We start from the raw sequence: 26,871 nt of genomic DNA, 5'->3' as shown, positions 1-26,871 counted from the left end.
ATCAAAAAATCAACAAACCTTTGAGCTATTTCCATCAGGTTCGACTCATGAGTTATTTTAGACAATGCTTGTCATTAACAGCCCAGATAAGTGCCCAGAGGCATTTGTAGATGGCTTGTCTTAGGCGTTTTTAAACTTCTGTGTTGGTTCTTCCGATAAAGTCATGAAATGATAGTTCAATAAATCAAATTTTAGGTTTTTCCTGGGTTAGTGCTCAGACTACACAGGTATTTACCGGGTTTTTGCCTTTTTTCTGACTGCCTGCCAGTCTCAATTCAGGGCGGCAGATACGCAGAGCCCCTTTTCTGTATTGACCTCCACCGGCCGCCGTACGGAGCAAGCGGTTATAAAATGTCAATATAAACAAATCCCAAATCGTCCAAAAGGAAATTTTTTATAAAATCCGTCACTTTTATTTGAGGTGTCAGGAGAAACGCAGGCTCATTGGAGTTGTTTTAAAAGAAATATTTAATTTTTAATTTCTTTATATCTGCCGCTGCTGTCCGACACTTCCTGTTCAGTTTTGTAACGATGTGATAACAACTTACGCAAGTTCAGCGTGAGAATCAATTGGAGCAAAGAGCGCAGAGGTGAGCAGCTTCAGTTTTTACTGATCCACTTTAACCCAACATCATGTTTAATGTGTTCAGCGCGATTAAAAATAATCCGTGTCTGAGGGTGATGACTCGACAGGTAAGGACAGGTGTATAAAGCTTCATCTGGCAGCTGAGAGTAACGCATTGATGTCAGCTCACACTGAGCAATCACTGGAGGGAGATTAATGGGAAACAAAACGTTTGTTTTAAACAGTTTTTATCCTGAAATGGTCGAGTCTTTGTAAATGTTCAGAAAATTATTTATTAATCGTTTATTTAAGAAATCTTTGAATGTAAATTTGAATGAAGGATTGATGAACTAACCACAGCAGCTGTTTTTTTTAATAGAAATAAATAATCTATTTATTAGTTTACTGTTTAATTATTAGATTGTGTTTAACATTTGGGATTTTTGCTTGTTATTATTAGTATTACTGAATTTCTTTTGGCTTTTTTTTTTTTGTTGTTGTTGTGCACGTTAAGTTCATGTTGTTTAGTTTACTGTTGTCATGGGGGAATCCACCGGTGTGACTCGGGAGGCCTGTGTTACACAGGCAGGTGAATCACAGTAAAAAATCCTGGCACAACTTCACCTGCTTCCAAGGTGCATGGAGAAGATGAAAGAATTAAAAAAGCAGGAACTCCAGCAACACTTGAGAAACGAAGAACAGCTTTAATAATTAATAAAGTAAAAACAGGGTCATGACCCTGATGAAGGCCACAAACCGAAACGCGTTGGTCAATTATTAAAGCTGTTCTTCGTTTCTCAAGTGTTGCTGGAGTTCCTGCTTTTTTACACAGGCAGGTGGTCAGGTTTAGGAACGACGTGTATTAAACTTGGCGTCGATAAAACTAACTGAAACTTAAATGGACTCAAAGTAAAGCATCTGTTTACTTTGTTGAGCATTTAAAGCCACTCTTCAGCCCAAACTAGAACCAGTTCCAAGCCTATAAGGTGGCACCAGCAGGATACCAACCCAAAACTGTTAAAACCAGTGACACTGGAGTGACTCTCCCAAGAAATTCACCACAAATTGAGCCCAACATAATTTTTCCCCCATTTGAAATACCGAATTTGAAATACTTCTGCTAGTATTTCTTCTAAAAATGCTCCAAATCTGGACTGGTTCTCGTGAGGCACCGAGACAGAGCTGGTTCAGAATCAGCTTCACTGAAATCTTCAAACTTGAATAAGGTGTAGAGGAATAAAGACACCAGGAGATGGCACGATTTCTGCTCAGGAATCAAAGCGCAGGACAGAGAACACGTACATAACCTATAATTTAATCATTATTAACTATTCCTTTGGCTCTGTTTTGCACATTTTGAATTGGAATAATGATGAGATCAGCGCCAAAGGTTTTAAACATCAACAACACTCATTTCAGACATATTTATTCATTTTTGCTTGAAGAACAATGAAAACAACACACATAGCTGATTGTTGTTACAGCTGTGTTACAGAAAAACAAGACATTCCTGCTTTGTGTCCATAAGATATCTGTACAGTGACTGTAAACTCTCCTCACATTAAGGCCACAGGTCATCTCCCCTCAGCCAAGATGTCTGCGGTGCGGCGGTCAGTGAGCGAAGCGTTCTGGGCGATGTGTGCAGCAGACTCCATGTCTATGCCGGTCCACTGGTACTATGACATCAACGACATCAGGAGGGACTTCGGCGGCTGGATATCAGGCTTCAACTCGCCTTCTGAGCGTCACCCATCCAGTATCCTCACCCTCTCCAACACAGGTAAGAAGTCATTGGAGAGGTGCTTTTAACCTGCATTGTTTATAATGACCAGCAGGGGGAGACTCCTGCAAGAACTCTATAGGGCTTTGGAGCGTGATGTCACGGGGGTGGGCGTGGAAAGGATTTTGGCCCGATCCGCCATTTTGGGGGTCTAGCGTCTATGAAAAAAATTGCTGAGTTTACGGTCTGTTGGTTTAAATGTAGAAGTTAAATAAAAGAATATCTTAAAAAGATGTTACATTTATAAATAAAAATACGTCGCCAGTGAAAATGAATTTAAGGCTGAATTTTTTATTATTTTATTTTCCAATTAGCATATTTATTTATATATATATATATATATACATATATATACATATATATATACACACATATACACACATACACACATACACACATATATATATATATACATATATATATATATATATATATATATATATACATATACATATATATATACACATATATGTATATATATATATATAACACCCAGCACGCCCCTACGGGCGGTTTATCCTTCAAGCTCGGGTCCTCTACCAGAGGCCTGGGAGCTTGAGGGTCCTGCGCAGTATCTTAGCTGTTCCCAGGACTGCGCTCTTCTGGACAGAGATCTCCGATGTTGTTCCCGGGATCTGCTGGAGCCACTCGCCTAGCTTGGGAGTCACCGCACCTAGTGCTCCGATTACCACGGGGACCACCGTTACCTTCACCCTCCACATCCTCTCGAGCTCTTCTCTGAGCCCTTGGTATTTCTCCAGCTTCTCGTGTTCCTTCTTCCTGATATTGCTGTCATTCGAACCGCTACATCGATCACTACGTTGCGTCTCTCCTATATATATATATATATATATATATATATATATATATATATATATATATATATATATATATATATATATATATATATATATATATATATATATAAAAAAAATAATCTTTATCTTATATAATAATCTTTAATATAAAAATATGTAGTATAGTAAAAGAAATTTAAAAAATATTTTTGGTGCATTTTTTGTCCAACAACTGCTCCATGTGTTTCTTAATTCCCTTCTCTCATTTATGTAATTTTGAAAATGTCTCATAATAATAATAATCTGTCTGTTATTTAAAAACACTGTTTCTTCACAAGCATGCATAGCAACCAACTTTTCTGTGTACTCTTAACACTTGATTAAAAACGTAGAGATTGAAAACCTACAGATTTTTAGATTAAAAGGATTTAGTTTTAACTAGAGATGGCACGATACCACTTTTTTATGTCCGATACCGATATCATAAATTTGGATATCTGCCGATACCGATATGAATCCGATATAATAATCAACAATCAACAAAACTGTTTTTTTTTTTAATATCTTGCTGCATTTTGTATAAGTTCATACTCAGTTTTAAAAAAGCAAAACACTAAAACCATTCTGTTATACCTGTATGCACTGCACCCAAAATATTTCATAGTTCAGCAACACTGATCAATCTAATTTACTAAAACCTACACCATCCTCCCTATTCTGGTATTCTAAACAGTACTTAGCAGAAATATTAAACAACCTAACTAATAGGGTTGCAAACTCCCAGCAAAAATAATAGGAAACCACCCCCAACCCTCCACCTCATGATGCTTAATTGACTTAATCTACTTTAATTTAATGCACGTGTAAAACAAATGCACAGAAATCAATTAATTTTCTACAATATTTAAATAGATTCAACATCTTTCTTCAACAGAAAGATGTGCAGACTGCACAGATGATATCTTCCCAAAGGAAAAGGTACTATAGCTTACCAGGGTTATATTAGAGTTAATAGTTCCTATATACAATAATAGATTTCTATACATTTTACGTCAGATAAAAATTTTGATTGTAAGATTCAGATAATTATTTATTAAACGCTACACAGCATGAATGTAGAATCTACTATCTAGAATAAGAAAGAAAGTTACCAGCACAGTTACCAGCCGTCAGCTACGTAAAAAAGGATCCTGGTGTAGAAAGTAATATTAAATAAATTCTATCAACAGCTTATCAAGCTTAAACGTGCTATTGTTGTTTATCCGCTGGTTTCCTCTTTCTGGTGCAAAGTGGGCGACAAACAAACAAGAGAAACGGGACTCGCGACAGAAAAGCTGATCAGACGATCATTGATCAGTTTCATAATTGAAGTAGCAGCAGGAGAGGGAGGGGGAGAAGAAGAGGCAGTCGCTCCATATATCGTTTGTGAAGCTTAACGTGGGAATGCTTTACAAACATTCAGAGATGAACTTTCACACTTGCTTTACTTCTGTCTGGGATAACTTTCTCGGAGATAAAATGCCGGTTTCGTAGCGAGGCTCAACCAGACCACCGACAGGTCTCACACGCCACAGCCGCTCTATCACGTGAGCACACTGCTCCGACGTGCTAAGGTTATGAGCTGAGTTACGCCATGTTGCAAGTTTTGTGAAGTCCTTTATGATAATTAATGGATCGGATTAAATTTTTTATTTCTTCAATATCCGATCCAGTAATTTAGATCAGTATCGGACCGATACCGATACGTAATATCGGATCGGTCCATCTCTAGTTTTAACTAAAAAAGCAGAAACCTCCCTCCTACTGATGCTGGCAAAGCATCACTCAGTGTGGACAAAATACTTCTAAAAGAACAACTCTGAACCTGAAGATGAGAACTGCTCATCCAAATGAACTCAGAATGAATCCAAATGAACTCAAATCCCTAGAAATACACCTCCCAAATATGAAGTAGATCGGATAAACCGGTGTCGAGAAACAGAAGAGGACTAAGGACACAGCCTTGAGGAGCTCCATCCTGATTAATCCTGCTGTTTTTAACCTCTCTGTCATTTTGCAGCCGGTAGTGGTCGCACCAACTGGTCTTCTGGTGCGAAGCGAGCCAATGTGGTCGGCAGCGTCATTCTCCATGATAAGCTGGAGTTGTGGAACTCCTCAAGTGGATCGGTCCACTATCACCGAGGTACTGCCGCCCTATACTACAGTTCACCGTTTTTCTTTCGTTTTGTTGTTTGTTTCTATTTTTGTTGTGTCCATGTTCTTTCTCTGTGGTCTTCAAGGTCTTCAGGCAGGTGACAACACACTGAACATCCTCTGCTCCCTTCGAGTGGCTCGGACACTTGTCTCCAGAGGTTTTGTGGACGTCTCTCAGCCGGATGCTCGAGCTGCTGTTCTGTCAGACTACGTCCACTTCCTGACCACACCCGGTTCACACAAGGACACCTACGCTGAATCCTTCCACCGCTCATTCTTTGCTGACTGGCAAGAGAGCAAACCGACCTCGCCACATGAAGTAGGACAGAAGCAGTCGATCCCTATGCTGTAACATGCCATATCTGGAGTGTTTCACCAGTTTACCCCCTTGAACTTTTCCATATTGTGTCACATTACAGCCACAAAAATGAATCAATCTTATTGGAATTCCACGTGAAAGACCAATACAAAGTGGTGTACACGTGAGAAGTGGAATGAAAATCATACATGATTCCAAACATTTTTTACAAATAAATAACTGCAAAGTGGGGTGTGTGTAATTATTCAGTCCCCTGAGTCAATACTTTGTAGAACCACCTTTTGCTGCAATTACAGCTGCCAGTCTTTTAGGGTATGCCTCTACCAGCTTTGCACATCTACAGGGAGTGCAGAATTATTAGGCAAATGAGTATTTTGTCCACATCATCCTCTTCATGCATGTTGTCTTACTCCAAGCTGTATAGGCTCGAAAGCCTACTACCAATTAAGCATATTAGGTGATGTGCATCTCTGTAATGAGAAGGGGTGTGGTCTAATGACATCAACACCCTATATCAGGTGTGCATAATTATTAGGCAACTTCCTTTCCTTTGGCAAAATGGGTCAAAAGAAGGACTTGACAGGCTCAGAAAAGTCAAAAATAGTGAGATATCTTGCAGAGGGATGCAGCAGTCTTAAAATTGCAAAGCTTCTGAAGCGTGATCATCGAACAATCAAGCGCTTTCATTCAAAATAGTCAACAGGGTCGCAAGAAGCGTGTGGAAAAACCAAGGCGCAAAATAACTGCCCATGAACTGAGAAAAGTCAAGCGTGCAGCTGCCAAGATGCCACTTGCCACCAGTTTGGCCATATTTCAGAGCTGCAACATCACTGAGTGCCCAAAAGCACAAGGTGTGCAATACTCAGAGACATGGCCAAGGTAAGAAAGGCTGAAAGACGACCACCACTGAACAAGACACACAAGCTGAAACATCAAGACTGGGCCAAGAAATATCTCAAGACTGATTTTTCTAAGGTTTTATGGACTGATGAAATGAGAGTGAGTCTTGATGGGCCAGATGGATGGGCCCGTGGCTGGATTGGTAAAGGGCAGAGAGCTCCAGTCCGACTCAGACGCCAGCAAGGTGGAGGTGGAGTACTGGTTTGGGCTGGTATCATCAAAGATGAGCTTGTGGGGCCTTTTTCGGGTTGAGGATGGAGTCAAGCTCAACTCCCAGTCCTACTGCCAGTTTCTGGAAGACACCTTCTTCAAGCAGCGGTACAGGAAGAAGTCTGCATCTTTCAAGAAAAAACATGATTTTCATGCAGGACAATGCTCCATCACACGCGCGCCCAAGTACTCCACAACGTGGCTGGCAAGAAAGGGTATAAAAGAAGAAAAACTAATGACATGGCCTCCTTGTTCACCTGATCTGAACCCCATTGAGAACCTGTGGTCCATCATCAAATGTGAGATTTACAAGGAGGGAAAACAGTACACCTCTCTGAACAGTGTCTGGGAGGCTGTGGTTGCTGCTGCACGCAATGTTGATGGTGAACAGATCAAAACACTGACAGAATCCATGGATGGCAGGCTTTTGAGTGTCCTTGCAAAGAAAGGTGGCTATATTGGTCGCTGATTTGTTTTTGTTTTGTTTTGAATGTCAGAAATGTATATTTGTGAATGTGGAGATGTTATATTGGTTTCACTGGTAAAAATAAATAATTGAAATGGGTATATATTTGTTTTTTTGTTAAGTTGCCTAATAATTATGCACAGTAATAGTCACCTGCACACACAGATATCCCCCTAAAATAGCTAAAACTAAAAACAAACTAAAAACTACTTCCAAAAACATTCAGCTTTGATGTTAATGAGTTTTTTGGGTTCATTGAGAACATGGTTGTTGTTCAATAATAAAATTATTCCTCAAAAATACAACTTGCCTAATAATTCTGCACTCCCTGTAGAGACTGAAATCCTTGCCCATTCTTCTTTGCAAAACAGCTCCAGCTCAGTCAGATTAGATGGACAGCGTTTGTGAACAGCAGTTTTCAGATCTTGCCACAGATTCTCGATTGGATTTAGATCTGGACTTTGACTGGGCCATTCTAACACATGGATATGTTTGGTTTTAAACCATTCCATTGTTGCCCTGGCTTTATGTTTAGGGTCGTTGTCCTGCTGGAAGGTGAACCTCCGCCCCAGTCTCAAGTCTTTTGCAGACTCCAAGAGGTTTTCTTCCAAGATTGCCCTGTATTTGGCTCCATCCATCTTCCCATCAACTCTGACCAGCTTCCCTGTCCCTGCTGCAGAGAAGCACCCCCAGAGCATGATGCTGCCACCACCATATTTGACAGTGGGGATGGTGTGTTCAGAGTGATGTGCAGTGTTAGTTTTCGCCACACATAGCGTTTTGCATTTTGGCCAAAAAGTTCCATTTTGGTCTCATCTGACCAGAGCACCTTCTTCCACATGTTTGCTGTGTCCCCCACATGGCTTGTGGCAAACTGCAAACAGGACTTCTTATGGTTTTCTGTTAACAATGGCTTTCTTCTTGCCACTCTTCCATAAAGGCCAACTTTGTGCAGTGCACGACTAATAGTTGTCCCATGGACAGATTCCCCACCTGAGCTGTAGATCTCTGCAGCTCGTCCAGAGTCACCATGGGCCTCTTGGCTGCATTTCTGATCAGCGCTCTCCTTGTTCGGCCTGTGAGTTTAGGTGGACGGCCTTGTCTTGGTAGGTTTACAGTTGTGCCATACTCCTTTCATTTCTGAATGATGGCTTGAACAGTGCTCCGTGGGATGTTCAAGGCTTGGGGAATCTTTTTGTAGCCTAAGCCTGCTTTAAATTTCTCAATAACTTTATCCCTGACCTGTCTGGTGTGTTCTTTGGACTTCATGGTGTTGTTGCTCCCAATATTCTCTTAGACAACCTCTGAGGCTGTCACAGAGCAGCTGTATTTGTACTGACATTAGATTACACACAGGTGCACTCTATTTAGTCATTAGCACTCATCAGGCAATGTCTATGGGCAACTGACTGCACTCAGACCAAAGGGGGCTGAATAATTACGCACACCCCACTTTTCAGTTATTTATTTGTAACACCAGTTTGTATTGGTCTTTCACGTGGAATTCCAATAACATTGATTCATGTTTGTGGCTGTAATGTGACAAAATGTGGAAAAGTTCAAGGGGGCCGAATACTTTTGCAAGCCACTGCAAACCACTCTTGCTGTTTTCCAGGTTCTGAAGTTTGCAGAGGAACGCTCCGGGATGAAAACGGGCTCTCAGTTCCCTGACAGCCAGCTGGATGCCATTGGCTGCCTTCCCATGATCCTTCCTTTCATCCTTCTGTCTGCCTCAGCCAATGAGGAGCGAGCTGTAAGCGAACACAAATCCACAACATAAGAAACAGTCTCAGATAGCAACATGTGACCTTTAACCTCCTCTGTCCTCAGGTTTCAGCAGCGGTGGAGTTCGTAAAGCTCACCCATCCTCACCCCAACGTGCCCGAGTACGTGACGATCTACAGCCGGGCGCTGCACGCGGTACTGGGTGGGGCCAGTGTCCGTGAGCAGGCTGAGCATGCTCTGAGGAGACTGGATGCCTGGGATGCCTGCCAGAGCTTCAGCCGCAAGGCCGCCAAGTGAGATTTTGTAAACATATCTAACACTTCCTTTAGATGTTTCAGAATGAGAGTTTAGTCTAACCACTTGGTACTTTCTTTTGGCCCCTGGAAAACTTTTACTTTGAAGCATCTAAGCAGCATTTGGTTTTTGACAATTTTCTTATTAAAATATTTATTAAAATTTTAGGTTGGCTACCAGAGACCACTTCCTGTATGCATTTAGAAGTAAAAGTCTTTCAGAACAAACAGGGATTTGAGCTCTTTGAGACCCGGAACAGCTTTAAAGGAGTACTTTAACATTTTTCTGTATTTCAGGATTTGTTAAAATGTTGAGAATTAAGTAATGCTTCCTTTCCAGGCATTCACATTAAAAGCCTACAACAAGTTTATTTTTTATGACACTCATAATCACACTTCCTGCAGCTCATTCATAACAAAAGCCACTGTAAAAAGCCCTTTTTTATTAGCTGTCCAACGCTTCCTGCAGACTTCCTTCAGACTAAATGCTTGGTTTGGAAGTAGCGTCTGTGTGTAAAGGTTATCCACAATGTTTTTTAGGTTTTCTGTGTCCTCTGAGGAGAGACTGAAGGTCCATCAGAGCGCTGTGAACTACCTTGGTATGGCCTGCTACAACAAAGGTCAGAATCCAACCAATAACCTGTCTTTTACCTCACTGGCTGGTAAAACCTAAGATCATTGTTTTTAAATGCTTGTTTTACCTGCTTGTGTTGCACAAACAGGTGCTCTGTCCAGCCTGTTCTACCTGGCCCACGAGTTTCATGATGACCCCAAAGGAGGAATCCTGGCAAACACCAACTGTGGAGGTAAAATTTAAACATGCTGGTTTGCACTCAGGCTCCTGTTGGTGAAATCTTTGCCCAGGTGTGGCTTATGCAGTCAAGCACGGTGACGTGTGACCACAAACGTGTCTTTTAACAAAGAGTTGGACCAGGGGTAGCACAGAGATGACGGAGGGCCCTTCTGAGAAAAGCATTTCAAAATGTAAAATTCGCTGCTGCAAGGCTTTTAACTAAGACACGAAAAAGAGAACACATTACACCAGTTTTAGGTTCATTACACTGGCTTCCAGTACATTTTAGGATTCATTTTAAAATCTTGGTACTGACTTTTAAAGCTTTGAATTGTGATGGCCCTGCCTACATTTCTGATCTTTTAGAGCCCCACGCTCCCTTTCGCAGCCTGAGATCATCTCATCAAAGGCTGGTGGTAGTCCCACGAACTCGTTTTAAGACCAGAGGTGATAGATCTTTTAGAGCGGTGGCCCCCAGGTTGTCGAATGCTCTCCCTCCATCAATACGTTGTCTTGATTGTATTTATTCTTTTAAAAAGCAGCTTAAGACTCATTAATTTAGATTGGCTTTTAATTAGATTTGTGCTGTATGTTTGATTGTGCTTTTTAAAAAAATGTATTTCTGTTTTTATGTTACTGTGAAGCACTTTGTGTTTTTTATCCTGTGAAGAGTGCTATATAAGTAAATTGAATTGAATTGAATATTAATATTAATTCAATTATTCAGAGTCTTTATGTAGGTATGAAACAGCAATGTATTGCACCAAAGAGGTTTAAAAGAGGATCAAAAACTCCACTACTTCCTGTTTGCAAACTTGATGATTCCACATTAAAACCTTTTGTTTTTAAAGAATTAAAGTTTATAAATATAGCAAATCTAAATAAAAAATGAAAAGTAATTGGTGCAGGATGTGGCTTCTGTGAGTCTTTATACCATTATAATATTATTATTATTATTATTATTATTATTATTATTATTATTATTTCTCTTTCATTAGTATAAAAGCAGTGTCCATAGAAGCTGTTAACAAAACTCTATCCTTCCTTCACACTCAGTGTCAGTCAGACTAACTCAGTAGAAACCTCCTACTGATAGCTGAGCGTTGGGCTAATTCTGACTTTTAGCAATTTAATTTTTTAATTTCATGGTCTGCTTGATGACATGCATGTATGACATCAGTGTTGTGTTTGTTCTTATTTTCATTTTGTTTGGTTCTGACTTCAGGTGAGAACTGTAACCGTGGAGCGGCGCTCGGGGCCCTGCTGGGGGCCGGAGGCGCCCACACAGGAAATTGCATCCCACAGGAGTGGAAGGACGACCTAAGAGATGCTCAGGAATTTATCCCCAACATCCTGAAGGACATTGATTAGGAAGATTATTGCCCCCTGGAGGAAAGAGGAAGAACTGAAATCACACAGCACTGCAACTTTAAAAACTCCACTGCTTCCTGTTTACAAACTTGATGATTCCACATTCAAACTTTTTGTTTTTAAAGAATAAACTCTTTATCGCATGTGTTTTATTTTTATGGGAAAAAAAGAGCAAACCTCAAACTTGAAACGTAGCAATGAACTGTTTAAGTTACATATTTATTATTTTTGCCTCGCGATCATTTGACCTGCAGCCTTTAAACGATCAAATCAAAAATGTGTGTTTTTGCTCACATGGAAAAAAAACTAAATGATTCAATGAGTGTGATTTTTGATTTAATAAAAGAATGTAATATATTTACTGGCTTGTATAATAACTCTTATGGACCTTTTTAACATTTTATCCTCAGTAAGAAAAGTAAGTAAATATAATTGATAGTTAACAGTTTTATTAATTAATATCAGGCTTAGATAGGGGTTTATGCTTTAAATCAAATGTAAAAATAATACCAATGTAAGATGTTCATACTGGAGATATTTGGTAAAATCAAGCATCAGCCTCCAGGCAGACATGCACTGTATGTCCAATTTTACAGCAGAGATAAACATGTTACAAAAAATATCTCTTTATTTCGTCCCTTCCTAACAGGTGGATGGGGTTAAATTTTCTAATAACTGACCTGTTTAAATTGTATTGAGGCTCAGAGTTTGTATTAGTCTGAGATATCAGGCTAATGGTGGTTAGCTGTCTGCTAAGCTTCAACTCACCATTTCTGAACTGAGCCTCTGGCCTTTTCGTAAATGGCTGTACCTACTCTACCAGTGCACTCAAAGCACTTTATACAACTTGCATTGTTGGCACTGCATTAACAACTACTTTCATCTAACCATAAGTGCTTTCTAACATTCATACTCCAATGGATGCATCGGGGAGAACTCTGGCTTAGTATCTTGACCAAGGATATTGGCATGCAGACTGGAGCAGCCAGAGATCGAACCACCAACCCGCTGATGATCGACTCTACCCTCTGAGCTACAGCCACCCCATTCGGAGCATTTTTAATAAAATGATCTAATCAATAATCTGGCTGCTGAGATTATACTAACAGATCATCCGAAAAGTCTGAGCTCCAGTTTTGGTGAGTTGGTTGCAAAAGGAATTTCAATCCTATAGAAATCTGCAGGAAATCAATTTGTGAATTCTGGTCTTGCTAAAAGTCTGAAAGGAGGATTAACCAGGGAGTGCTCATTGGTTAATGCCATGTCTTCATTTCAGAACTTCACCAACCAATCAGTGATAAATATCATGGTATCTTTAAAGTGTGCCCCAGACTTGGAGTTGGTAATACATTTAGAAGTGAGTTTATCACCTAGTCAGAATCTGTAAAGTCAGTAATTTGAATAGTTTAAACCTTCTCTTTATTGTTATTTACCTGTTATTAAACTGTGAGGAAAACACATGGAAAGCCTGCTGCTGTACTGTTGGGGGTTTAGCGGGGGCTGGTTTGTAGTTTGTTTGTTCTCAACCTTTGATCCTTTCATAAGTTTAGAACAAACATGGAGTCCATTAGCAGAGACACGAAGCGTCTCTTCGTCTTACTACTGCTCATCATCGCTTCTATCCCATCATGCACTGGGATCCCAGAAGGTCAGTTTTATGTCTTCTCCTTCTTGGAAATTTTCTTTGTCTTTTTCTGTACTTGTTTTCACCTGTTAGGGATGGCAGACAGGCATTCACAGGTCTGAGCAGCTCCTCAAAACATCGGGAGGCTAAAGTCATGCTAGCATGTTGGTTTGTAATGAAGTGGGAAGCGATAAACACAGGTACATTTCGGGAAGATAAATCTGAACACTGAATAAACTCAGACTCAAGATTATTATTTTATTTCATTCAAATATGAGAGGGGATATCTATTTTTTCACAAAAAAGAAAAAACAGTTATATAAAAAAAACAGGAATGAAACTAATTTCTAGCTCAGAGTAAATAATATAAAAGATAAACATTATTTATTTATATTTATTTAGCCATGTATTCATGTACATTTAGGGAAGTCTTTTGTTGTAGCAGGTGAAATTGTGATATTGTTATTATTATAAAACAAAGACCAACTGCCATGTTTTCAAAATATTCTATAATACACATTTATATTACCTAAAAATGGGAAATTATTATGAGTAAAAATAAATAAATAAAAGTACAACACATAAAAATAACATGATCAAAGATTATGTTTTACAGCTTTTTAAGAAGTGATTAATTATGCAAACAAAGCATTATAAATATAGAAATATGAGGAAATCTGTGACAATTTACATATTTTTTAGTGGACAAAGTCTAATCAGTTACAAAAAGAACAAGGGAAAAACACATAAAAAGTATCTAAATGTGTTGGCTTTTCCTGTTTGCTAATATTATATTAACAACAACGTTCTTTGTGATAAAACTTATGCTGTAGATAAAATGTATTATCTTTTTTAAAATCTGGTTTGCATTTAAATATTAAAACAATATTAATTAGGTCCCAGTGAGCTAACAGTCAAATTAACAAGAATAAAAATGCAAACATCTTTCAACTGTATACCAATATTAACTGTGTAATTATGTGTAATAAGCACATTATGTGTGCATTTTATTATTCTTATTAACTTCAAAAATACAATTTAATGAAAAATAATTTAGCAAATAATTTGAAAATAAAATCTTTAATATCTTCCTTTTCTTGTTTATCTATAAAGATGAATTTTTTCAATGAATTATTTGAGTGAAATAGTTTAGCAACTTGTTATTGTATTTTTCTTATCTAACAATTTGTTTTTTCTTTTAAATGTTTTTATAACCAGAACTAATAGTACTTACTCACTGTTTTACTTTTCTAAGTCTATCAGTATCTACCCCAGCTAAACTGTTCCAGCGCAAAAATAAATACATTATTCATGCTGATTTAAGAGTTAATATGTAGTGAGACCGATTTTCATCACCAAAAAATACAGGATTACACTGAATAACCATATTAGTAAACATACAGGAAACTTATGCAAACAACATTATTAATGTCTCTTATGTTCACTTGTGGTCCACCAGCTTTCTGTGGTTTTGGTAACAATGGCTCATACACAACTAGAGTTTGACATGACATGTTCTGTTTAATTTCTACACAAAGGCGTGAGTTTGGAAAAGTCTGAGGCCAGCGGATTCCTCCATCGCACTCGTCGAGCAAACTTTTTCCTGGAGGAAATCAAGCAAGGCAATCTGGAGCGTGAGTGCATCGAGGAGAAATGCTCCTATGAGGAGGCCAGGGAGATTTTTGCCCACCCACGACAGCTGGTCAGTTTCAAGATACCAACAAAAGCATTGAAAATGCCACAACACTTGGTACCAAATTTTGTTACTAAGTGAAGTCAAGGTAGTGATATAAGAATGGATGCTGCCGTAGTTGAAAGACAGAAATTGATGGTTTTTAGTTTATGTATATTTGTTTTGTTAACTATCACTGAATTTGGGTCCTCTGTCTACTCAGGAGAACTTCTGGAGGACATACACAGGTACTCAGTCTGAGCTTTGACATTTCGAACATTGTAAACATATTACGAATAAAGAAGTGCTCGAATTCTTTATACACTTGTAACCAAGACATCAGTTTTCCAAACATTTGTTGAAATGCATGATAAAAATCTTTGCTACTTCCTGTTTGCAGCTGTAGACAAATGTTTGTCCTCTCCCTGTAAGAATGGAGCGACATGTACTCGAAACATCGACACCTACATCTGCAAATGTCCACCAGGTTTCCATGGGTACAACTGCGAAAAAGGTTGGAAGTCCAAAAAGTCTGTTGATGTTTTCAATTGGTGCAGAGGAAGTCAGTGTTATCATTGTTCCCTTGCAGTGCGTTCAACCTCCCCCAGCTGTCGCTACAAAAATGGAGGATGTGAACATTTCTGCAGAGAGCTTCAGGATGGCTCTCACATGTGCTTTTGTGCTCCAGGATACAGACTTGAACTGGACAACAGTACCTGCATGCCTGAAGGTCTGAGCCAGTAACACACAGTGCAAATCACATGTACAAATTGTTGGAGTCAAATTGTTAAATGTTGTCACTGTGTTACTTAAATTTGTAAGTCTTAGTTCAAACTATGGAATCAAAGACATTCCTTTGTCTCTGACCACCTCTCCAGCCACTCTGGTGGTGGGGGAGGCTGCGAGGAAGACTGGTTGGTTGAAGCTGGTTAGGGAACAGGTGAGGAGCGTTCAGCTCCCAGAGCCATTAACGAGAATAAGTCTCTAAACTAGCGAGGCCTGTGGAAGCGCAGACCCAACACAAATACTTAAAATACAGGCTTTACAAGTTCTAATTGGCCAGCTTTATGCTCTTGGATTAATTTAAACCCGCCCTTGATTGAAGACAGTACAAAAACGTCCATTCTTAGATTTGTACAGGTTACCTGTGAGCAGGGACATCACAGCACCTTGATTTGATTGATTTGTTTCACATGTTAAGCAACACCTTTACCTACAACATCTTGACCTAGTCTTGATGCAAGCTCAATCATCCAGGTAATGAAATCCCAAACAGTTGATTCTGTTCATCTGGACGTAACATTTTCAGTGGGAGAAACGTTTCGTCACTCATTCAAGTGACTTCTTCAATCTCACCTGACTGCAGGTTTCCCCAATCTTATAAACAGTACCTTTGCACACTGACTGAAACTAGCACTGAATGAACAATGGGCTGTGAGGTCAGTTCCTTGACCATTAATATGCAAATTGACATTACTATTGATCAACAACCACTGATCACAGCCCATTGATGAAAGACCATTGATCAATGGCCATAAGGACCATTCACAGAGAGTTCGGGAATGGTATATCAACCTCTTAGCAGATATTTACACCCAAAAACTACTTTTAAGTTTCTTAGATATCACAAGTTTGGACTGACTTTAATTCCTGTGTGTCTTTGAGCTAGCATTATTCAGGGTGTCAGAAGCAAAAGGCTGACTTTTGGTTTCTCTTAACTGTCTGGTCCAGATGCTGTGGTCTGTGGAAGGCCTCAGCAACATTTTACCCCCAGGGTTGTTAATGGGAAAATCTGTGCCAAAGGAGATTGTCCGTGGCAGGTAAGTCTTTGAAAAGAGCCCCATCTCCAGTAAAATGAGCTAAGATACACAATGTTCCACTAGAATACATAAAGAGACACATACAGTATTGTGCAAAAGTTTTGTAGAAACAACACTGTCATCAAAGTGATCACAAAATAACACAGTTTGATTGGCATTTCTCCACTAGCAAAGAGCTATTAGCCAAAAGATTTGACATACTTCAGCATGCTGTGCAGCGCATCAAACAAATTTGAGGAAAATTGACAAATAATGGCCAAAAGGGGAAGTGGAAGGCCAAAAAAAAAAAAAAAAACCAACCCCCAAAAAATCTACAGGTGATGAAGGGTATCAAATCCCTAAAACTTAAGAACTAGGAAAATTAAGCTGACATAGGAGATGATCACTGACGCTTCATCAGAAATGGTCTCAGTGGAAGGGTGCCTGTCAGAGGTATATGCCAAATTACACAAGAACTGGACTGAAAATCAGTGTAAACAGGGAGATGAATCCAGATTTGTATGTTTTTTATCTCTTTATTCAGGCTCTTCTGACTGAAAATCACATGTTCTCCTGCGGTGCCATCGTCTTGTCAGATCGATGGATTTTAACTGCAGCTCACTGTGTTTATCAAAAACCTAGCACCATGCTCCACATCACTGTTGGTAAGACAATTAGAAAAATGGTAACTTCAAATTCTGGCTTCTAGTCTGGCCTCTCTTACTTCCTTCAATCACATAACATTCACCAGGTCATTGTTGACTCATTTTAGGGTTACAGATAGCATTTTATTTAATGTCCATACCGCTTTAGAGGCTTTTTTGTCTGTTTGAAGCATTGTGTCCAAATATTTGATCTAATTTGAAAGGTGTCATTTTCTAGTTTCTGAAAATGTATCTAACAGTATATGGGTTTTGCTAACATAGTGGATATTGTGAGTCAACTGTATGTTCTGTATGTTAGGTCAACTTAATTGTTGTTCAAGTTTGTTTCAATTTGCTCACTTTTCTTCTGGCTCCAAATTCAATGTAGAATTTAAAAGTAATGTCGCTTTCAAGGTGAGCATGACATAAGGGAAGATGAAAAAACAGAACAGTGGCGGCGGGTGCTCAAAGTTGTGTGCCATGAAGACTACAACGTGACTAGCTCCGACAGCGACCTGGCTTTGTTGAAGCTTCACCGCCCATTAAAACTGGGCCGCCACGTCATGCCCATCTGCCTTCCTGCCCGCAATAGCACCTTCACCCGGACGCTGGCAACCATCCGCCACTCAACTGTGTCTGGTTGGGGTCGTCTGGCACAGTTTGGCTCCACCTCAAGATACCTGCAGTGTCTGCAGCTGCCGAGGGTCCCGGTGCAGGAGTGCCGCCTCCACACCGGGCTCAACATCACCAAGAACATGATTTGTGCTGGCTTCAAGCGTGGTGGCCAGGATGCTTGCGAGGGTGACAGCGGGGGCCCACTGGTGACACAATACAAGAAAACCTGGTTCCTTACAGGTGTGGTGAGCTGGGGGAAAGGGTGCGCCCAAAAAAACATGTACGGCGTCTACACGAAGGTCACAAACTTCCTGGACTGGATTGAGAATGTCATGGCAACTGGCTAAAATTGGTTTTAGTCACTGTGTCAAAGCAGTTCAAGAGTTAAAGAGAGTAAGAATCCAGTGTTAGAAACATTAGATCAGTAATGATTGTGAAGGAGACACAAATGTATAAAAATAATATTCATTTTCTGATGCTGTGCTCAAATAGATTTAACTTCCATGTACCTAAAAAATGCCAGATATTTAGTTTCAGAAGCTTTGTGAACAAAAAAAGAATTTTTGACTGTCAGCTGGAGGAAGGTGGTCCTGAACAAAGTCCAAAGTTTTGCAAAATCAACAAACTAAAAAATTATTTGTTTTTCAAGTAAATAAATGGCCTGTATTTATAGATATAAATTAATCTGCTTGAAACTTTGAAGTTTTCTATAGTGATGGTAAATGTAAACCATCAACCAACAATCAGTTTAATCTAAAAGATGCAAAGACATCAGTTTACTCTGCATGTTGAAATATTGTTTTTAACAATAAAGATGAAGTTCAGTGTTTTTCGTTTCTTTTCATGCCCCTCACCCACTGTTTTGTTGTAGACATGCATCAGTTCTTAGGACCAGCGGGCCTCATTTAGTAACAGTGGGTCCTTCATGCACACAAATCAGTGATTTATCAATATTTTCTTACATGAATTTGTTCGTTCTTTATAAACAAATTTGAAATTGCCTCAGACTGTGTGAAGAAACAAATGAACCACTGTTCCAGATGTGTTGTAGTATGTTCAGGTGAAACTTTGTGAATCCAAACATGTGCTGCCATGTGAGGCTTAATAATAATAATTAATAATCAAGTGCATTTGATTATGAGCACCTAATTTCTACTTACTTTCGTAATTCCTATAGAAGAAGTAATAGTGTATTTAGTTTTTCACGCACTGCTTCTGCATTTTGTCTTAATACTTGTTGAATATACAATGACACTGTAATTTGTTTTGTCGTATTTATCTAATTCTAAGCCCTGCAAAGGTCTACTTTTCACTACGTTCTGATAAATAAAATCTTAGAACTGAAACAGTGTGTACTTTCTGTTTACCATGGCTGTGGAATATGGGCTGCAAATATCTGTTTATTGTTGAGGGTTTTTTTTTTTTTTAACAAATTAAGCCAAGTCAGTCAAATCCTTCTTTTGACTGAATGATTTTAGTCTAATAACCTTCTAAACACAAGACAAAACAATGTATAAATGTAATACATACATACACAGCCTCACGTTATAATAAATAGAATAATATTGAACTCAGGTAGGCATGTTTAAAGACAGCAGGACCTTTCTGGTTGTTTCAGCTTTGACTGCTTGGTGTTTGAAATCTACGTCTATATCAGAAATACACAAAAGAAACTCTGCGTTTGCGTAATTTCTCCAATTCATCAATGAAACAGTGAAAATCAGGAATCTGGAGGCAGAGACTTTCAGTGATTTTGGGTCAGAGTTTCATCATTCGGGTTTCTCCACTGATCACGTGACCACCAACAGGACGGACTTTGGACCCGAAGCCCCACAAAGACACAGCACAGCAACTTTCTGATGAAATCAACTATGTGGCTGAAAGTCTTCATCATCTTCGTCTTCAGCTTTCACAGCTGCCAGCTGGCTTCAGGTGAGCTAACACGTTTACACGTATCGATCACTGATTGATTGATTAGTTAGCTCAGGGATTAAGCAGTGACATGGAGGTGAAACCACTTCATTATATTTCTGTTTTTGTCGTTAGAGGGATGAGAATGACCATCATTTTGAGTTAATATTAACATGTTAACAGTGACATTTGATGCATAGTGGAGTATGAAACAGCAGAGTCAAATAAAAACATTGATTGTAAGGTGGAGCTTCTAAGGCAGTGTAAGGTGGATTGTATATGCTTAAAAACAAGTGTGTTAAGAAACACAAGGTTTTTCTTGTTGTGATTTGGCGCTATATGAATAAAACTGAATTGAATTGGATGACCAACTCTGATTGAGACAGAACTATTCTGATGAACTCTCCCCTTCTTCAAATGTTGGGCAGTCTTTCTGGATAAAGATCGAGCCAATGGCGTTCTGGTTCGGACTCGGAGGTACAACTCAGGCTGGTTTGAGGAGCTGCAGATGGGAGACCTGAAGAGGGAGTGTATAGAGGAGAAGTGCACGTACGAGGAGGCCAGGGAGGTGTTTGAGCACACCGAGCTCACGGTACAATCAAATTAAATTTTCACTTCACTGAACATGTTTTCTATAAAGTTTTACATGACAGGAGAAAACAGCAGATGGAAAAAAAACTGGACTGGGATTTGACATGTGTGAACTAAGAATAGATTTAAATTATTGACACTTAAATTAAATACTGTTAAATACTGAAGCCATGTTATTCCAGTAAATTACTGACTAGTTTTAAGACATTTAATTCATGTAAACATGCAAATTGATGGCAATTCATAATTAGCAACACAAACAGAGGCAAATACTTGGCCACATGAACACATGAGGATGCTCTTGGGATGCTTCCAATGCTTAGACATTGAGGACAAGCTTGTCGTAGTCATTTGTAGGAATAGAGAGGGTATTATTCAATTTCTCACTTACATAAACAAAACTTAATGTTGTTACTAATGTTGGCTTTCCGTTATAACTTGAGGGAAGAAGCCATCCCACTGGCTGTTAGGGGGCAGTGATTTATAGTTTGTGAAATGTTCCAGAAATACTTAAGAAACTATGTTCATGTCAAAGCTTTGCAGTTTATCTGAACCTATTTTTTGAATAAAATCCCAGTTTAGTTTTTAGTGAATAGCTGTAGGCCTAAATCAATCAGATAACCAAGAACATTTTAAGTTAGTGGCCAAAGGAATCTTATAAAACACTACATAATCACAAACTGGCTAAAAGACATTCATAACAACCACACAGACACTCAGGCTTACCACAAACAAAGAGAAGCTGTCCAAGAAGAGCCAAACATAACACAGAGACTAAAGCACTACACAAAGATGAAACACAGATGCAAGCAGATGCAGATCAAATCTAAGCAAATGACACACAACAAAGCTATAGAGAAGTTAATGTGAAGCTAAACATCTGCAGGATTCACAGCTGAAGTGTTTTTCTTGTGGATTTGTTGCATTTTCCATATCTTTGTTGGAGACCCGATGTTTCTGTCTGATAACTGGTTTATTTTTTTCACATTGCTGTAATTGTTGTCTCCTCAGAATGAGTTCTGGAAAACGTACAATGGTAAGCAATCTCCCATGTTAAAAGTAGCTGGAATAAAATGTTTTTTTAGCGCAGCACCTCATACATCTTGGAGACCAATTTTATGTCCCACCTTCAGAAACTCCAGCAAGTCAACTTGTGAATTGTCTTTAGATTTAATACATTTAACGTAAAATATAAATTATAATGTAGATTTTAAGAGGAGCTTTCCCATATAGAGATCATCAATAACACCATGTAATGTGATACAGTCATATCAAATCATTGTGTTCTGTGTTGTCTTATAGTACCAAACCCCTGTATCTCCAATCCCTGTCAGAATGGAGGCAGTTGCTCCACTCATGCTTCATCCTACATCTGCTTTTGTCTGCCAGAGTTCCATGGAGTCAACTGTGAGCTTGGTGAGTAAAAACTATTAACTTTTCAAGCTATTTTTCACATCACTTGGCTGCTGTAATGTGAAGTATTTTCTATTTAAATTAGCTTAGCTATGTTATATCTTAGCTTATGTTTTCAGAAGGAAATTTCATTTTGTTAGACAGAAAAAGAAACACTTATGTATAAAGGCACAAAATCTCATAATATCAGCAAACTAAAATTACATTCACAATTCATGATGGTGAAAAACTGTGAATTATTTAAGTGATATTTAAAAATAAAATTTGTGTAATATTATTTATAATTATAATTATACATAATAATTATAATTTGTAATATTTTACTTAATCGTATGCTGAATAAAATTAAAGTATATGACTTACAAAATTGTTATCAAACAATAGTCAAAGTTTTTGGCTTATTTTTAAGCTATATGTAATTTTTAACACGTACTTTATCAAAATTAATTATTCCTCCCGCCAGTTTATGAAAAACTACTTGTAGTAATTGAAATAATCATTATTTGCTTTTTATATCATTTAGTTTCTTTTTACTTTTTTGTGATTAAATGAACAAATTACATAATTTAATTATGAACATTTCTTTAGAGGTGAAAGCTGAGATCGATACCTGCTGGGTGGAGAACGGAGAATGTGAGCACTTCTGTGAAGAAGACGAGTTCCAAAAAAAACGGAACTGCTCGTGTGCAGACGGCTACTTTCTCCATGTTGATGGACGGAGTTGCATCGCAAAAGGTTGGACAATGATTTGTAAAAAACAAAATGTGAAAAATGTTTTGTATGTTCTCAGCACAATTGTTTTCATATTTGCGATAACAAAGTTTATGTAAGTTTTCTTTAGAAACCCATATTTGCTGTGAAAGACAAAAACATAGGTTAGAATATGTAAAAATATTTAGATGTTGGTAATTATTCTGTCTTAGTTTATCCATCATACCAATATTTTACATAACTGTGTGTGTATATGATTCTTTAAATGTTAATTTTTTTTAATTAAGGAAAATAATCATTTGATTCTAGTAAACAATCAGATGATTGAAGAATTAAAGAATTTCTATCACTTTTTCCCTACTTTTTAACATTTTTCCAGTGCTGCAGAAAATGTGTGTGTGTGTGTGTGTGTGTGTGTGTGTGAAAATATTTGTTCAGGTATTTCAGTTTGACGAACATCATTGCGTTGAAGTTTATATATTTACAGGAAAATCCTGTCCGTTCACACAGGCCCCACTAATCAACCTTTGGACTCCCTGCTGCAGTAAACAGTTAGGAAATTCCTGTTTGACTTTAAACCAGCCCTCTATACCCCCAACATCCCCACCACTACGTGTGTGTGTCATCAGTGTATAAACAATTGCTTAGAACACTTACAGTGGCTTGCAAAAGTATTCGGCCCCCTTGAACTTTTCCACATTTTGTCACATTACAGCCACAAACATGAATCAATTTTATTGGAATTCCACGTGAAAGACCAATACAAAGTGGTGTACACGTGAGAAGTGGAACGAAAATCATACATGATTCCAAACATTTTTTACAAATAAATAACTGAAAAGTGGGGTGTGCGTAATTATTCAGCCCCCTGAGTCAATACTTTGTAGAAACACCTTTTGCTGCAATTCCAGCTGCCAGTCTTTTAGGGTATGTCTCTACCAGCTTTGCACATCTACAGACTGAAATCCTTGCCCATTCTTCTTTGCAAAACAGCTCCAGCTCAATCAGATTAGATGGACGGCGTTTATGAACAGCAGTTTTCAGATCTTGCCACAGATTCTCGATTGGATTTAGATCTGGACTTTGACTGGGCCATTCTAACACATGGATATGTTTTGTTTTAAACCATTCCATTGTTGCCCTGGCTTTATGTTTAGGGTCGTTGTCCTGCTGGAAGGTGAACCTCCGCCCCAGTCTCAAGTCTTTTGCAGACTCCAAGAGGTTTTCTTCCAAGATTGCCCTGTATTTGGCTCCATCCATCTTCCCATCAACTCTGACCAGCTTCCCTGTCCCTGCTGAAGAGAAGCACCCCCAGAGCATGATGCTGCCACCACCATATTTGACAGTGGGGATGGTGTGTTCAGAGTGATGTGCAGTGTTAGTTTTCTGCCACACATAGCGTTTTGCATTTTGGCCAAAAGTTCCATTTTGGTCTCATCTGACCAGAGCACCTTCTTCCACATGTTTGCTGTGTCCCCACATGGCTTGTGGCAAACTGCAAACGGGACTTCTTATGGTTTTCTGTTAACAATGGCTTTCTTCTTGCCACTCTTCCATAAAGGCCAACTTTGTGCAGTGCACGACTAATAGTTGTCCTATGGACAGATTCCCCCACCTGAGCTGTAGATCTCTGCAGCTCGTCCAGAGTCACCATGGGCCTCTTGGCTGCATTTCTGATCAGCGCTCTCCTTGTTCGGCCTGTGAGTTTAGGTGGACGGCCTTGTCTTGGTAGGTTTACAGTTGTGCCATACTCCTTCCATTTCTGAATGATCGCTTATACAGTGCTCCGTGGGATGTTCAAGGCTTGGGAAATCTTTTTGTAGCCTAAGCCTGCTTTAAATTTCTCAATAACTTTATCCCTGACCTGTCTGGTGTGTTCTTTGGACTTCATGGTGTTGTTGCTCCCAACATTCTCTTAGACAACCTCTGAGGCCATCACAGGGCAGTTGTGGAGCTGTTTTGCAAAGAAGAATGGGCAAGGATTTCAGTCTCTAGATGTGCAAAGCTGGTAGAGACATACCCTAAAAGACTGGCAGCTGGAATTGCAGCAAAAGGTGTTTCTACAAAGTATTGACTCAGGGGGCTGAATAATTACGCACGCCCCACTTTGCAGTTATTTATTTGTAAAAATTGTTTGGAATCATGTATGATTTTTGTTCCACTTCTCACGTGTACACCACTTTGTATTGGTCTTTCACGTGGAATTCCAATAAAATTGATTCATGTTTGTAGCTGTAATGTGACAAAATGTGGAAAAGTTCAAGGGGGCCAAATACTTTTGCAAGCCACTGTAAGTAGTTCTAGTGTACCAGCAAAACCTTTAACTAGTAGAAGTTAAACTGGAGCTGCAGTTTCATATTATTTGTAAAATGAAATCAATAATGAATAATTTGTTATTGTTTCAGAGCCGATAACATGTGGCATGGTCCCCATACTGCAGGGTGAAAAAAAGGAGGAGCATCTCAGAATCGTTGGAGGAACTGTATGTCCTAAAGGTGAATGCCCCTGGCAGGTAGGCCCAAGATAAAGGAAGAGTTCATCGGTTTAAATATGTCTGATTTATTATTAACTAAGCGTCCAGGGTAGCAGAGAGTCTCCTAACATAAAAGGGTATCAAATCTCTTAGATTCTATTGAAACCAGATTTTGGTTCTGAACAACAAATATTAATTTAGTTTTGTGTGTTTTATCCTTTTTGAAGGCTCAGACAAAATGTGCTCTTGTGTTGTGTGAAGGTATTGCTGATGTATAAAGGAAAAGGTTTCTGTGGAGGAGTGATTTATAAACCTACATGGATCATCACAGCTTCTCATTGCATGGAAGACATCGAGGTCCAGTTCCTGAAAGTCATTGCAGGTATGAATCTCACAGTTAAATATGCCGTCTGTTCAAGCAAGCATGACTTATGGAGAACAGGAGACTGTGACAGGTGTCTAAACCTCTTAAAATGATGACAACCCTAAAAAAATAGGAGGCTACCTGTCTATAAATCTTTTCATTATACAATGAAAATACACAAGCATACTTCAAATCACTGTTAATTAATCTCAATTTAACTTTGAATTGTGCTCAAAGGATTAAATCTGAGCCGCCTTGTATTTCTTTCTGTCAGGTGAGCATGACATTACGGTAAATGAAGGCACTGAGCAGCTCATCCAGGTGGCTGAGATTATCATGCATGAAAACTACGTATCAAGCACTGCCGACAATGATATCGCTCTCCTCCGCCTGGCATCTCCCATCATCTATACCCAGTATGCTGTCCCAGTCTGCCTACCCACATGGAATCTATCCACCCGTGTGCTCTGGATGATCCGGCTGCACACGGTGAGTGGCTGGGGGAGGCGGAGCGAAAATGGGCCTACTGCACAGATCCTTCGACGCCTGAAGGTGCCGCGAATCCGCACGCAGGACTGTGTCGATGAGAGTGGCGTAGTGCTCACTCAGAACATGTTCTGCGCCGGATATATTGAAGGTCGTCAGGACTCGTGTAAAGGTGACAGCGGTGGACCCCTGGTGACCCAGTATAAGACGACAACTTTCCTGCTGGGGATCGTCAGCTGGGGGAAGGGCTGCGCCCGACCGGGGAACTATGGCATCTACACCCGAGTGTCCAACTACCTTGAGTGGATCCACAACCGGACGGCAACACCAGATCAACCGAGGAACAGCAGCAAGACTTTGATGCACAACCTTACCACCTGAAAGACCCGATTAGCTTAGCTTAGCATAGCTCATATAACCAAATACTGTGTTTTCACTTTTCTGATTGACTGCTAAGGTTCTCATTAAAGACTTTGCAGAAAGCCTTTCACTTACAAATTTTGGTGGTTTGATTTCAATTGATCAGTTCTACATATTTAAGAAAATTCATCAAATCGTTAAAAACACAAAACATTCTTTTACAAATGTGATGTTTTACTGCTTTTCTCTGAACAGATGATAAAACAATGTATTGGATTTGTTTTAATTAAAATGAGCCTTGTGAATGCATTTTTCATTGCATTTTGTAGACAGAATGACAATTAACACTTAGAATTGCCATGTTGAGCTATTCACGATTTTAACCCTCCCCTTTCCCATCCTGCAGACACCTGCTAAGGCAGTGGTTCCCAAACTTTTTTTTGCTAGGTCCCCCTTTGTTTTTCAAGAAAAAATGTTTGCGCCTCCCCCCTTCTCGCGCGTGCACGGCGCACGCACACGCACAAACACATCCTCCAACCACACACACCCATATTTTGCTCCATTGCGGTTTCTTTCATACCTCAAACATTTAGTAAACAATTAAGCAAATACAAGTAATCTGCAATAAATTACAGGTAGTAATAAAATAAACTACTAACTCTTTTAGGCTACGTCCGCACCTACATGGGTATTTTTGAAAACGCAGCTGTTTTGTTAAAAGGTGTTTCCTATCACCGAAAACGGAGATTTTTTAAAACTCTTTTTTTTCCGTTTACAGAGGAATACAGAGTTTGTC

At 39.1% G+C, this 26,871-nt stretch overlaps 3 protein-coding genes across 4 annotated transcripts; all 3 read left to right on the top strand.

Moving 5' to 3' along the window:
• Positions 1-330: 330 nt before the first annotated feature.
• LOC116325028 lies at positions 331-11,769 on the top strand. Of its 2 annotated transcripts, none has more exons than XM_031745830.2 (9): positions 331-590; positions 2,132-2,345; positions 5,202-5,324; positions 5,422-5,654; positions 8,846-8,983; positions 9,061-9,248; positions 9,789-9,868; positions 9,971-10,054; positions 11,267-11,769. In XM_031745830.2, the coding sequence occupies exons 2-9, from the start codon at positions 2,159-2,161 to the stop codon at positions 11,410-11,412; spliced, it is 1,179 nt and encodes a 392-aa protein (XP_031601690.1). In that variant the 5' UTR covers positions 331-590; positions 2,132-2,158; the 3' UTR covers positions 11,413-11,769. The 2 variants fall into 2 exon arrangements, with proteins under 2 accessions (XP_031601690.1, XP_039462243.1); XM_039606309.1 differs by lacking the exon at positions 331-590 and adding an exon at positions 625-693.
• Positions 11,770-12,961: 1,192 nt separating this feature from the next.
• LOC116325018 (coagulation factor VII-like) lies at positions 12,962-19,112 on the top strand. The gene is made up of 8 exons (XM_031745818.2): positions 12,962-13,060; positions 14,575-14,738; positions 14,932-14,956; positions 15,109-15,222; positions 15,298-15,438; positions 16,440-16,528; positions 17,052-17,172; positions 17,566-19,112. The coding sequence occupies exons 1-8, from the start codon at positions 12,970-12,972 to the stop codon at positions 18,111-18,113; spliced, it is 1,293 nt and encodes a 430-aa protein (XP_031601678.2). The 5' UTR covers positions 12,962-12,969; the 3' UTR covers positions 18,114-19,112.
• Positions 19,113-19,558: 446 nt separating this feature from the next.
• Positions 19,559-26,384, top strand: f7 (coagulation factor VII). The gene is made up of 8 exons (XM_039606996.1): positions 19,559-19,698; positions 20,106-20,269; positions 21,280-21,304; positions 21,571-21,684; positions 22,270-22,416; positions 24,798-24,904; positions 25,127-25,247; positions 25,504-26,384. Exons 1-8 carry the CDS (start codon positions 19,626-19,628, stop codon positions 26,094-26,096), a joined length of 1,344 nt encoding a protein of 447 aa, XP_039462930.1. The 5' UTR covers positions 19,559-19,625; the 3' UTR covers positions 26,097-26,384.
• The last annotated feature ends 487 nt before the right edge of the window (positions 26,385-26,871 follow it).

Source organism: Oreochromis aureus, linkage group 23 (genome assembly GCF_013358895.1).
Source record: "Oreochromis aureus strain Israel breed Guangdong linkage group 23, ZZ_aureus, whole genome shotgun sequence".
Taxonomy (NCBI): Eukaryota; Metazoa; Chordata; class Actinopteri; order Cichliformes; family Cichlidae; genus Oreochromis; species Oreochromis aureus.
Note: the sequence above shows the minus strand (reverse complement) of the source record. Positions and strands in the feature narration are given on the sequence as shown.